Source organism: Dermacentor andersoni, chromosome 4 (assembly GCF_023375885.2).
Source record: "Dermacentor andersoni chromosome 4, qqDerAnde1_hic_scaffold, whole genome shotgun sequence".
Classification (NCBI taxonomy): domain Eukaryota; kingdom Metazoa; phylum Arthropoda; class Arachnida; order Ixodida; family Ixodidae; genus Dermacentor; species Dermacentor andersoni.
This window is the reverse complement of record NC_092817.1, coordinates 51,325,264-51,339,333: the sequence shown is the minus strand read 5'-3', so window position 1 is coordinate 51,339,333 and position 14,070 is coordinate 51,325,264. Positions and strand designations below refer to the sequence as shown.

Here is a 14,070-nt window from a genome sequence, read left to right as displayed (position 1 = left end):
TATCAGCAAAAGCGCCAGCAGTGGGGAAAGAATGCTTCGTCTGCCTCTCACTCCAATGGGCCACTGAAACTTGAGATTACGCAACCTCCAGTACTAAACACACGGGAAGACAGCTTACATAGTGCAACACCATTTCAGCAAGCCCGCTCTTTGCACATGCCGCAGATTACTTCTAAAGCAAGATGTGAGGCCATATATGCTCAACGCTTAAAGCCATACACTCAGCTGCGCTTAAAGCGGTGTGTTCAGCCCTGCGTAAAGGCATGCGCAGCCACTGCCGTGGAGACAAAAGCGGTGTGCCAGAAATCTAGATGTGCGCCAACTTACCCCCACTCTGCCCCCTTGCGCACACTTGATCGCGTTACCAGAAACTCGCTCCCCTCCCTCTCTTTCTCTTTGCTCACCAAGGAAGGCATCACTTGTGAATCCACCATCCTTCTTGTCTCACCTTCGCACACTTTCACTCACATCTAAAGCACACAATGGGCAGGGCGTGATAGGATCTTATCGCACTTGAAGTTTATACGGAAGGAACATGATGCGGCTCCACTTCCATGGTCGCTTTTGTTGCACTGCACACTATTTGAGAGGTGCGTTTGCAAGCAGCCACTTGTAATTCAATCATTTGACCATCTGCCTCCATCCGTAGAAGTTTCCATTTATTGTCTCGGCATACCTTTGTGGTGGCAGTAAAATTTCGTTATATTGAAATTGCATGCAAACACACCTCGTTATATTGAGATTCTAAATATGTGCTGTTCTATGGGCAAGAGGTTATGAAAAGTTAAATACTTTGTTATAACGAGAATTGTTGTTATATTGAAGTTCATCACATCAAGGTTTAACTGTATATACTTAGGTATTGTCCTAAGTACTCTGTAAAAGCTCCTAATAAGAAAATTATACTATTACCACACCTACAGCTATGCCAGGATTGCTTCAATACTAGTTATACACTACTCATTTATCTTTAATCAATTTCGCCAAAGTCAAATTGCATTGCAGTTGACTTTTGAGAACTTAACCATTTGTTAATGCCAATTATTTTGATCAGTAATCTGTATTAGGGTGAATTAGTAGGCAGTTGCTGCTCGCAAGAATCGCTGGCCTAAAGATTGAGCTGTCATTCTTGGAAGCTAATCACTTGGGAAAAAAGAAAGCCATAAACATCTGCTTGGCTTGAATAGTTCTAATGAACCAACATTCTTGTTGTCACCGTGTTCATAAAGGGCAGCATCATGTCAAAGGTTATGCTCTACGTTTAACACAATGCTGTTGTGGAGTGACAACTTCAGCAGTCACCAGGAAATATATTCTCTGCAGATATTCTTTGTTTTTGTGTTTAAAGACAGTTGCAACATGTTTTTTTTGTGTGTGTGTGTGTGTGTGTGCGTTAATAATGGAAGGAACGTTTCGACCAGTTTTGATGTTATGCTTACATGACCTTGTTTACACCATTCCAATTTTCCTACATTGTCAACAGCTTTGCCTTGACTATTTCAAGTCCTCGGGTGGTAAGGGTTACCTTTTTCTTTTGTGTGGGCTTTCTTTCTTTCATGGTTTCCGTCATCCTAGTTCGACTCTGCGATTCCACTTTTGCACGACCGGCGAGTGTTTCGACAACTTGCCTGCTCCAATGCTCACAGGGACGCCTACAGGGGGGTAAGGTCGCTCAACGGAGCAGCAATACCATGTTCTGTGTGGGCTTCGAGCCATGCCATGTATGCCTTGTTCATTGTGAGCATTGTCACTTCGTGCTCTTTTGGAGTGTCATGACCCAATTCAGAGGCTTTCTTGTATGTTGTCGTCTTGCTGAAGAATGCGCTCTCTCCAGTAGGGTGTGTAGCGGCAAAATGTTGTCGTTTGACATACTTTGTGTTCATATTTACTTGTGTCTGTATGCTTCAGTGCAAAGCATTGCTGTTACAACTTTTCTTATACTTTATTTCTTGTGTTGGTTTGCTGTTCTTTATATTTTCTTTTTCTTCTTCTTAGTTTTGTTTCAGATATATGATTTCTTTGTTGTTTACCTTGAAAAAAATATAAGCCTAATTTATGAGATGTCTGCCCTTTCCGCTACAGCAGTAGGGTGCACAACTGTGATGTTTCACCTGCCTTCCTTTAGCAGAATTACTAAAGCTCTCCTGAAGTTTTTATACAGAATGTCTGTCAACCGGGAAAACTGGGAATTCTCAGGAATGCTAAATAGTCTGGAAATACTCAGGGAAAACTCAGGAAATTTATGCATCTATCAGGGAAAATTAGCTGTAATTTTATTTAAAGGGAACGAAAGTCGTGGTAATGCTTGCTTGAGTAAAAGAGAGGGATCGTAACAAATCGTCTGTGATTCCATGTCGTCGGCTGGAGGAATTGCCAGTGTACAGTGAACAATCGACTTTTCGGACGCTCGCAGCACCACCACCTACCCCATAGAGCCAATGTATAAGAACGTCTGAAATTTCGCACGCAAGAACCCTTCGCCGTCGGATTTTCCGGACTTTTTGCCGTGACTGCAGGTTCGAAACGGCATTAAAAAAAGCCACCACCGTTGCCATTTTGATTACCTCGCCGCCTTGAACCGGCGCTCTCGCACGCCGATTCGCTGGCAGCCGTAGCCACCACCGCAGCAAACGCTAGGCCTAGTTGCTTCAACTTTCGCTATTAAGCTTCTTCCCGTTCGGCGCTGTGTTTTTCATTAAAAGAATTTGCCGCTCTCAGCAGTGTCACCGACTCCGTCTTTGTGGTTCTCGCGATTGGCTTCGCTTAGTATTTCATGCCTTGTGGCATGTTTACCTCTCATCATTTCCACATTCTTTGAGCTCATTAGACTTAGCCTCACTGTATAGCATTTATTTTTTCTGCCAGGTATCCACTGGGAACTGAATCACCTGTGATGTCATATTGTGTCAGCTAAACTGCACAATGTCAAATTCCATATCCAACAGGAAGGAGTTTTATAAAAGCTCTGGCAGTCCACTAATGCCTTAAATAAAAAAAAAACTTCAGTATTTTCTTAGATGTACAACTTCAAGGTGCAAACATCACTACTTGTTGCTGGGCTAGTCAGTCCTATTTTTAGTTCTTAGTTCTTAGTTCATACTAACATATCTAAAAGGTGGGAAACAATATGAAGGAATAACACTCTTTCCTCTCTTGTCATTTCTTCATATGGTTTCATGTCTTTTCTGCCATAACAAGATGCAATGTGTAGAAATGTCATAATATAAATAGGTTACCATTGAATGATCACTTTGAAGGGGCCCTGAAATAGGCTTTCACTGCACTAAGTTCACAGCTAAGCATCTCAGTGAGCAACTCTGTTCCTCCTGTGCATTTACCCATTTCAGTTCTGTTTCTAATCACTATGCCACCCTATCATCCAAGGCTTTTTGGAGCTATGGAAGTGTACAGGAGACTTGCATCAAGGTGTTGCCTCTTATTGCGGTAGCTTTCATGTGGTCTTCCCTCACTCTAAATGATCTAGAAAAATGGTAGTAATGGTAGTCAGTCACCAAGTTCAGTGCGCAATGGCTATAGATAGTGCAGCAGCCATTGTGCACAACCAAAATCAGCTACCCAAGTTGTTGCACAGTTGTTATGGTGTCTCCGAGTCCACGCGGCATGGTTACAAAGACTTGATAAGTTCGTTACAGGTTAACTGCATAATATATAATGACACAGAAGGGTTCAATAAGGTGTAACCACTGGAAACACTTCTGCACCAGGCGTCGTGATGGCCATGTCATTATTTCGGTATAGTTGATGAGCAGAAGAACTCTGGGTAAGGAATTTTAAGGTTACAAGCCTCTTTATAACCCCTTTGAGAGCCTTAAGGTATAATGTGAGGTAACCAAGACCAGCAGCTGCAGGTGCCTTGCCATGTTATAAGAGAGGTAGCACATTTCCATGTTACGCAGTAACAAACAAAAGGGTGTATGAGGTTGTTACAGTACTGTTTGGAATTGTTGCAGGTTTCTCATCTTCTCCCTGCTGATTCCTTTTGTTCATCGAGAAGGTGCCATTGGACAGCAGGCTCGAGATGCGCTACTCCTGTGCATGGCTTTGTCACAAAAAAATGAAAGCATTGGTCTCTACATTGCAGAGAACTCAAACTTCTGCCCGGTAAGCATGATTAGCACTTGACTGAAAACTACATTTTCTAAGAGCAGTGAAGCTGCGCTCGCTTGTACAAGGAAAAGCACAAGGGAATTTAAGTGTCTAACTGCGGGAGTATGTATTCAGTAGAATCTCGGTAAACAGAAATCACTTAAGCGGACAACAGCATTATGGTTGGTTGGTTTTACATTAAGGCAACGCAAAACATTTCTTATGGTGGGAGGCCGCGTTCAAGAGTCAATTTTTTTTGCACAAAGTTGATTTTTTTTTTTTTTTTTACATTTTATGTATGCCCGAATATTCAGCAACATGTTGCAAAAGAAATTATCTTCTTATCATCATTAGCTTGGAAGTTACAGTGAGTTTTCCAAACTGAAACCATGTTGCACTGGTTCCAAAAAGCAGTACTATTTCTTTTATATAACCATTATAGAAAATACTTTTTTTTTTTTTCATTTTGTGTTGTCGATGAGCAGCCACATGAACAAAAGGAGACTCTAGTGCATATCATTGGGGCCCTAGCTACGAAGCTGGTGGAATTTAGGCCTCTGTGTTGTTTTTGACATCTTTCACATGGTTTGAAAGATTTGTTCGTTTTTCTCAAAACAAGATATTCCTCCACCTCATGTTACGCAAACTTTTATAACTTTTACTGAATAAATATTTTAAAATTAAATTTTGCACACTCATTCCTCATATAGAGATGTATGGAGTAGTTCATTGCACCATAGAGAAGTGTGCAATGAACTAGGTCAAAAGAAATTGATGCAATAATTTTGTATTTACAGCTCATTTTGCAAAGGAATCGGCCCAAATTGGCAGTTTTTTTCACTTTGCTTAGTTTTTCAAGCATTGCTTCTTAATATTTATCCGCTTAGTTGTTCAAACATTGATTCTTAATATTGTTAATATTGCTAATATTGCTTAATATTATCACATTGCATTTATCCTAATTCATTGCATTGTTCCCACACTTAGCTACATAAATGCCAAAGCGTTACTCAATTCAGCAATTCATTAGTTACCTATTGCTGGCATGATTAGCACTTTTACCACATTCTGTGACAAAAATTACCTGCCAAAAAGAAAATGAACCATTTTTTTGCACTTTAAGTAGTTGGTTAGGTTAAAGGAGACATGGTTATTCAGGGGAAAAAGTTATTTAAATCCTGGCTACTGATCTGAAAAAAATATCTTTTGCGTGAACTACCACCTTAGGTAGAACAAAGTTTTTTCCAACTCCAGGTAATAAAAGCTAAAATTATTACCAAAAATGAAAATTATCGGCCAGTCTCGGTGGCATTGTGACAGACATCACTAGAGAGTATCAGCATGCCCGGTATCCTGATAAACGCAAGTGAACTGGTCGTTTTACCGTATTAGCAGAGACACAAAAGTGAATGTCCTGCATGCTGCAGCCATCAGGTACAGCCGTCAACCAGACAGACCCAGAGCTAATATTGCCGTAACCAAGTGTATTCTATTTTGCTGCTGGTGTAAATTTTCACCAGCGGCATAGTCGTGTTGCTGCCAAAGAAGTTTATACCAGCAGCAAAGCAAAATACACTTGGTTATTGCAATATTAGCTGTGTTGGTCTGGTTGAGCTTTGCGTCACTAGGTGGCTGCACCATGCAGCACATTCACGTTTGAACCTCCGCTCATCCGGTAAAACACCCAGTTCACTTGCGTTTCCCAGAATACCAGGCACGCTAAACTCTCTACTGGTCGCACCTTTCCTTTTCAGGTCCCCCCCCCAGTTCTCTACGTTTTCAGCAAGGTGGCTTTTGCTAGTGTCGTGGTTAGTGTGGCTTTACAGTGGTAGTGGTTTGCTGCGGTTTCTTTTTGTTGGTGATGTCGGTGAGCTGTGAGTTCGCTTAGCGTTTGCAGTGGCGGCACAGAAACATTTGCACAATGCGCTCACGCTGGAAGCAAAGAACAAGCTTATCGATGAGTTACAGAGTGAAGACGAAGCTTATCAATGAGTTAGAGCATGGTAACTTCACTAAAACAGTTATTTTACTAGATTACTCTTGTGACTGTTGTTTTTCTTGGTATGTTTCTTGCCTCTAACTTTAGTCAATGGCTGGATGCAAGTAGAAACTTTGTAAGAAGCTTTGTAATCAGATCTGCTACACCTATTATCGGCTCCTGACAATAAAGTATTTTGTGCACGTTTGAGCTCAATATCCTGGTAAGTGGAACTTCTGGTAGAGAGAACTCTTGTGCCTGGTCCGTTGAGGTTTAGTTTAATGAGAGTCCTCTGTTGAGCCACAATGTTCATTGTGCATACATTAAGAAAAAAAGATTTTGTTGTTGTTGTTGTTGCTGTTGTTGTTGTTGCTGTTGTTGTTGTTGTCACTTACTGCTTGCTTTTTCTTGTATGTTAACCAGTGTAACATGTTCTGCCTATGGTGAAATAAGCTTGATAGGACTCAAAACTGTGCAAAAGCATAGGACAGATCAAGAAGACAAACTACACAACAATGACCTGCAACTAACCATCCATCGTCTTGCTTTGTCACATGCTTTTTCGGGTTACAGAATGTTTGTAGCACCGCAGACAGTGAGAAAAGATAGCGTTGGAGGTATTGTAAAGCTTTGTATTTACTTCATATTGATAAACAGAGGTTGAAAGATTTTGCAAGTTGAAAAAATTTTGTAAACTTGTAGGACTCACTTGTGCCACCATTTTTATTTAAAGTCTTGAAATGGTGTAACTGTATGTAGGCCCTGAATTTCTGTGCTCCTGCATTTGTGTCCAGATGTGGTGGTGGTTGCATATGTGAAGAGCTATACTGGCAACTGCCATGGATGCCACTCTCTTTATGACAACTGTTGCCATCCTTGAGAGCAGACATCTTCACTCGTTTGGGTAATGTTTGCCTTTAATGCTGCTGCACCTTTTGGTTTATGAATTCTCGTTATAGGTTTTGGCCACCGGTTTGAGTGGCCTCTACTCAGTGCTACCGCGAAAGCTGACCATAGTTGCGGATGACTGGTACCGCCTCACTCATGAGGACATTCAGGAGTTCCCAGAGCTCACCATGTTCCTCAACTCCCTAGAGTTCTGCAATGCAGTGATTCAGGTACAGCTCAGTCTTTAAGCCATCGTGGTCTTCAATAACACTTTTGACCTTTGGTGAGAGTGTTCGAGCTGGTTCTACTGATGTCAAAGCAGGCCTAAGCAATGTGGTGGTGATTTCCTGAATGGATTTTGAGAAGGAAATCCTCTTGCAAACACTTTGATGACATGTTGCGGTAGCTAGTTTGGAAGGAGTGCTTTTCATGCGATGGTGTGCTGGTGTCACTTTCACCAGGTTTTGCCACTTTTGTAAACTAAAACTGCGGTATGAAGAGTGTAACCCTAATTAAAGCCTGTGTTGTGATCTGTGATGAGATCTTGAGCGGGCAATGGACCAAGGAAAACAAAGCATTTTAGTATATGTCACATTTCAATCATTCAGGTTGTACTGGACCTGAAAAGCTTTTGTAACACTTGAAAATGCTTTTTCCTTTCTTTTTTTCAAAATTGCAACACATTGCTACACATAAATGAAGCTTGTGGCATACTTGGTGGACATAGTAAAATGGGATTAAAGGCTAATTGCAATGAAATTTTGGACTGCATAATAAGCTTAGTTTAAGATAATGTAGATATAGATGAGCCTCATGCAAAATTTGATGTTTTAAATACGAGGGGGAGATTTGCAAGAAGATCAGCAAAAATAGACTTCTGATAATGAAACTGAATAAAAAAAAACTGCTGTTATCACTTGCTGGAGGTGACGCATGACCTAACGGTGGCTCTTCAGCATGACCTCTACAATCTCGGAAGCCATGCTGTTGCATAGCCTAGATACCGCAGCTGCCACTGGGTGGTGTGACAAGCCCTCTTCCCATATGAGATGCTTGGACTGCTGCGCAGTCTGACTGGTCTCTGCTCCTGGCACCTACAGCTTCCAGTGCTGCGCTGTAGTATTATGGTGCAATACTTCAACCTAGTTGAGCAGTGAAAGCCACAATAAACTGAATACAGGGAAAATATACCAATAAGAGAGAACATCGCACAAATAAATAATTAAATAATCAAGGAAACATGGGTCATAATGAACTCATCAAGAACAGTGCTTTGATTACAACAAGCTTTGATTTAATCAGTGATAGTGGACGGTTACTTTTAAATACTGCATGGAATCTTGCTCTGGAGCTCAGTTGCTGCAGAAGTAGAGTGTTACTGCCATAGTTCACGCACACTGATAGTAAAGGAAAGTTATTGTCGAAAGCGACCACGGTACGGTTTGAGTGAGGTATTTTGAATGCACCAAAGGGAAGATTGTGATTAAGTGATGTGTAAATAATTATTTCAAGTTTGTGGAACTGTGGTTATGTGACACTCTCAACAGCTGTCCTAAAGTGTTCACTTGTGTGTGTGTCTCTCTTTGTGCGACTCTTTTGAAGGTGTCTCACGCAATGGTCCAAGAGCAGCTTCTAGAGTACATCTACCAGGGATTCCTGATACCTGTCATGGGGCCTGCTCTGCACCAGGTCTGTGCATAGTCTTTGTGAAACAGAATGCCGCCAGAACATGTTTGGTGAGAGCAAGAAGGGCCTGCATGCTGTAGTGCTTTACTTTTTCTTTCTTGCCTCTAGTCGTTTGTCTTGCTGTATGTTCATTCATTGTGTTGCACATTGTGGATAGCCTTTAAGTGAAATTGTCCCTTCAGGACCAACTCGTGACTTTTTTCTGTTCAAATGCATGCAAGGTGCAGAAATTACGTCCTTCGGAAGTTAGTGAACCGATATGAATGAATTTTGCTGCATTTGAGACATAAAGCTAAACTGTATAGACAGCTGTAGCAGCATTTTGATTTAGAGTGTCAAAGCTTTCAACATAAAGTTGCTGAACAGTGAATATATATATAGATATATTGACACACCAAATTTGCACTTGAAGGAATGTATTTGAAGGCATGAGGGAGATATCAAATAGCAAGATTACACAGTAGCACACTCTGTGCACTGCTGCAATGGCATTAGGGAGCTCGGTGCATTTAGGTCAACAGCCCATCTCTGTGGTCAAGACAGCCTGTTTGTTTTCTGCTGGTAAACGAAAAGGTGGAATTTGAACCTCTTAGCTCAAAGGAGTGAACAGACAGTGCTGAAGTGTTTCACAGTACTGTGTTACCAGATGTGGTAAAAATTTTTTTTCTGCTCCCCAAACAAGACATAAATCACGGGGCAAACTGGTAGATCTTAATGTAATGCTGTTAGAACATACATGGCAGTTGGTTTGGCTATTGTCCTGTTGTAGTGGACAAGCAGTGTTTGTTATCAGGGACCAATCATTGTTGCCCAACAGTATTATGTACGATGTGTCTCAGCAAAGCAGAAAAAACTATTTAGAGACAAGTAAAGTCTGCATTAAAAACAGGCAGCTTCCTTTGTGAAGTGTGGTTTGCTGTGGCATTTTTCAGAGATAGCATTATCACACAAATTAGTGTATTAAGATTCACATGAAAATTTTAATTTGTTTACTTACGACACATACAAGGGTGTCTCAGCTAACAGGGAGCAAGTCTTATTATTTAATAAGTGAAGCCCTCTATGGAGATGAAACCAAATTGATGTTGTTAATAGCTTCCTAAAGAAGCCTTGAGTATTTGTTGTGTTCTGCTTAATTGAATAGTTAGTACTGACATTAAATTACTTTTTTGAATGATTAGCTAAGAGACGCTATGTCAGTACTAGGTCTTTGTTTCACATTGGCAAACATCTGTTTTTTTTTTTTTTTTTTTTTCAGCACACTACCTTTCATATGTCTTGTTTCTTTTTTTTTTTTTTTTGATAATGCACATCACAGCAGTGCTGCTTTCATGCTCGTTGCCACATTATTTGATATATTGCTTTATTTCATGTTTTTAATGTCCCCACATTCTCTTAACTTCTCCACTTTAGTGAAATACCGCTCATGACAAAGTAAATTTCTTATCCTAACGACTTTGTTATAACAAGGGTTTACTGCAATTCTATCAGTGAATAAGCCTAGCTGGCTCGTGTGACATGTCAGGTTTCTTCAATGTGGCAGCTACATTTGTGCTGCTGTTTGGGTTTGCCTGGTGTGGCAACAAGAGCTTGTGCCACGGTTTCTTATATAGGGTGTTTCAGCAAACACTTCGAAAACTTTTTATTAATTGGCTGTTGCAGATAGCACAATTCTAGTCCCCGAGCTGGTCTACTCGAAGAGGTGGACTTGCACAAAAAATTGAAAACCATGATATATTAGGCTAATTAACTAAAACATGCTAGTTAGCTTTTTAACTAATTACCTTATGGCACATATTGGAATTTACAAATTCTAGCGAGTGAAAGTGCAAGGTATGTCCACTTGAAGATAATTCTGCGGAGGACACCATCTACAAGATATGCACCGCTAACTTGCGGTAAAAATGCACTGTCGTTCCACTTACTTTCTTAACAAAACATTGTTTTATGCATCGAAGCACGGCAGTAACTGGAATGCCAATGCATTTCTCTGCAAAGTTTGGGAATTAATATCTAAAAACTGGTGTCATGCTGAGAATTCGTTCCAAGTGTCGCCTTGTAAATTCCCCGGCTAGAATTTGCAAATTGCAATATGTGCCATAAAATACTTAGTAAAACACTTAATTAGTGAATTTTTGTTAAACAGTCGCTTATGCATTTTGTTCGCTGAAACACCCAGTATACTTGACATTAGCAGGTTGCTTATCATTATCATAAACTGTTGGAACCTCATGGCTGAGCTTGCATGTGGGGCTGACCACCAACAAATACTTAGTGGCCACACTAAGTTGAAATGCCCCATCAACTTCATGCAACAGTTGTGTTACGTGTAAATCTCGTTTAGTTCGTTGGCAGAATATTTGAAAGCAGCTTTGCTGTGGTGCGCAAGCGACGAGCCACGTCAGCTTTTAAAGAAATTGTTACTATCTTCTGAATGTGGTAAAACAAGCTACACAAGATTTAGCGCATCGCAAACAACTCGATGATATGGTTTCAAATGTGCTTTGAAAACTTAGTATTTATTGTAGCAGTTGCAAATAATTAAATAGTTACTTATTTGATCATTACTGTTAATTTGATGATGAAGAACAAAAAAATAATGGAGGCTTTTCAGGTGGATGCTAAGAACACAGAGTTGGTTTCATCCACGTAGAAGACCTTGCTCCTTTAATGTGCTTGCTGCATCTTAGCTGGCAGTCTGTGGAATCGCAGCAATAAAATCATAGAAATGCCTGTTTATTAGCTGTGCTTAGACTAGTGTGAATTTTAATGTTTGTTTCCATGCTGGAATCTTCAATTTTTTCTTTACCCTTTTTTTTTAAACCCTTTCTTATGGCTGTTTGGGTTAGTATAACATAGAACAAAAATGCATTCGTCACTGCAAGTTTAATGTACAGTCTAGAGACTTTTTCTAGCCTCAGTATTCCTGGTAAATGGGTATGCCTTGAATATAGGCTGGCTCAGTTTCTTTAATGGTAGCAAGTGTCCTAACTCAACTGAAAAGGCAGTTTTTTTTTTGTGGTATATTTCTAGCTGCTAATTTGAACCTGTGAACTTATCACTTCGTGGCATGCCCCTAACTTTGTCTTTGCTGAAGCAAATTATACATTTAATTGGTTCTCTTAATATTTGGTGTGTTCTAAGAGTGGAGCTTTCTTGAAGAAATTATGCAACGGTAATTAGGTGTTTAGTTAATTCATTAATATTCCAGGAAATTAAGGTCTTTCAGTTTGCATAGAGCCAAGAATTCTTTTTTTTTTTAATCTTGTGTACAGAATGCTTTGAACATACATGGGGCCCTGGGTACTGGCAAGCTTGTGGCATCTTTGCTTGACGTTTTGTCATGCAATGTCTGCATTTCCTTGTGCATTTTTACCCATTCTGACTTGCTTGTATTATCCTTGGTTGGTGTTGGCTTGGTTTACAAGTTTTCTTAGCTAGAAGGTACTTAGCAAACCTTTCAACAATGTAGAAAATGTTAAAAATCCATCACATACACTTTAACAGAGGAATTGTCATTGTGATCATTTTGTGTAGAAGCAAATATAGCAGTCAGATTTAACAGCCTCTACTCTCTGCAGTTTGGTATCTGGATTTATATTGCCATTTACCTCTTGAATTTTGTAACTATAGGGAAATAGCTCATTTGTTCTTTTGGAAAGGAAGTAGTTGTGTAAATTCCTATTCAAATATTTCCCAGGGACCTATACATGCTGTTTACCAATAAGAACACTAGACAGAAATATGAATTCAAGGTTTGCTGGTGGATTGCTCTTTTGGAAATGAAAATAGGTCAGTTTTACTGTGAGCCAAAAACGGCTTGTATAGCTAAAGCAGTTAGGCCTAGAAATTGCCTCGTCATCTCTCTTGCTGTAGGTTTCTGCAGCATCAGGCAAAGACAAGTAGTTGCATATTAATATAAAAAAATATTTAAGCCACATAAATATGAATGAAACTCCACCTCACTACTCCTGTGAACGTTTGCTGCACAAAAAGGACATGCAGAAAAAATTTATGGCGTCACGAAGGAAGTCGTGGGAGCCACAGTTCGAGCGTTAAGTGCCAGCAGACAAAACTGGCTTTGTTTTCTTCCCCAAAAAGCAATTCTTTTCCACTGGAGGAACACAAAGATGGTTAGGAAGGAGCAATCTACCAAAATCTGTAAACTTAATTCATTGTTTCTGACAAGTTGTCCTTTTAAAGAATGAGCATGTGGCTTTTAGGAAGGATTTGCTGCTTTGTATTTATAAACAGTGACATAATTTTTAATAAATTAGCCAGGTACCAGGCTGTGAATTGGGAGTTTAGAGGTCATTTTTATTGTAAGCAAACTGTATAGCATGGAATTCCATACTAAGGTCAGTAGAGGGATATCTGGCTCCACATGCACTTTTACTATGATGGTTAAAGCATGGTAATGATGGTCATTTACTGATTCACAGGAAGTTGCCTCAGAATATAAGTTAACTGTGCACATAAAATACTTCACTTCTCTGGTGTTGTGTTGCAAGACAAGCACATAACACAAAAGGAGCCGTAAGGGACAATAACAGAAGCTAGAATTTTCCATTCCTTTTTAATGAAGCCTTGCCAAATTGCTAAAAACTCTGTGTGTTACCTGTGATTCTTACCAAGAATGAATGGTTGCAGAGCCAGATTATCCTCTGGTAACCTTAGTGTGAAATTGTGTGGTGTCTAGGCGGGGCATGTTGTACGGTGCAGGTTTCAGTGGTAACTGGCAAGTGGTGGTGGTAAACTGTTGATGATTGAACAGTGCACACCGTTCTTTCAATCTAATTGGTCTCTGCCCGTCCCTCTCTTCTTTCACTTTTGTTCTTTTCTCCACCGCTCTCTGTCGCCCCTCCCCCCTCACCTACAACGAAAAAATTGGCATGGATGCTCAGGATACTGCGGATATAGATGTTGACACTCTTGAGGGCTGCACCATATTTGCGGTCAGTACCCTGTCGGGAATCATGTTGTGTTTGTGCGCACGTTTTGCCTCCTCCTCCTCCTCTGAGGAGGAGGAGGGATGCAGGCATGTTGAAGGAGGCTGTGCACTTGTGCATAACAGATCAGTGCTGAACTTGCATGATGCATTTCTTGCTTTGTTGTCCTTAGCGTGGGAGCCGACTTAACTGAGCAAGCAGTAATTACTTTCCCTCTATACATGAAGTAGAGGGATAGGGGCAGGAAGTTTTCAGAGAAGGTAGCACTGAAGGAGTGAAGGGTTTTTTGCAGCCTAGCTCTCTTTCTTTTTTTTTTGGTAATAATAAAAGGTGAGATTTGTTTACTGAAGAACTAGTAATGAACTGTTCGTGGTGCTATTGTGGGCAGAAGTCTCCAGGATGCACAACTGAGATCTGAGGTGTACCTTCACGCCACCTGCAACCAGCATATCTGTTTTCAGG

The 14,070-nt window shown here is 40.3% G+C and overlaps 1 protein-coding gene across 5 annotated transcripts in view; it reads left to right on the top strand.

The window, feature by feature from the left end:
• LOC126537135 (FHF complex subunit HOOK-interacting protein 1B) overlaps positions 1-14,070 on the top strand; it is a 41,308-nt gene that overhangs the window by 10,277 nt on the left and 16,961 nt on the right. For 2 of the 5 annotated variants that reach the window (XM_055073744.2, XM_050184291.3), the window contains exons 5-9: positions 1,576-1,662; positions 3,972-4,122; positions 7,045-7,203; positions 8,576-8,662; positions 13,564-13,614. In XM_055073744.2, coding sequence (XP_054929719.1) covers positions 1,576-1,662; positions 3,972-4,122; positions 7,045-7,203; positions 8,576-8,662; positions 13,564-13,614 — 535 coding nt within the window. The remainder of the gene's footprint in view (positions 1-1,575; positions 1,663-3,971; positions 4,123-7,044; positions 7,204-8,575; positions 8,663-13,563; positions 13,615-14,070) is intronic. The other 3 variants (XM_055073745.2, XM_055073746.2, XM_055073747.2) reach the window with 3 other exon arrangements.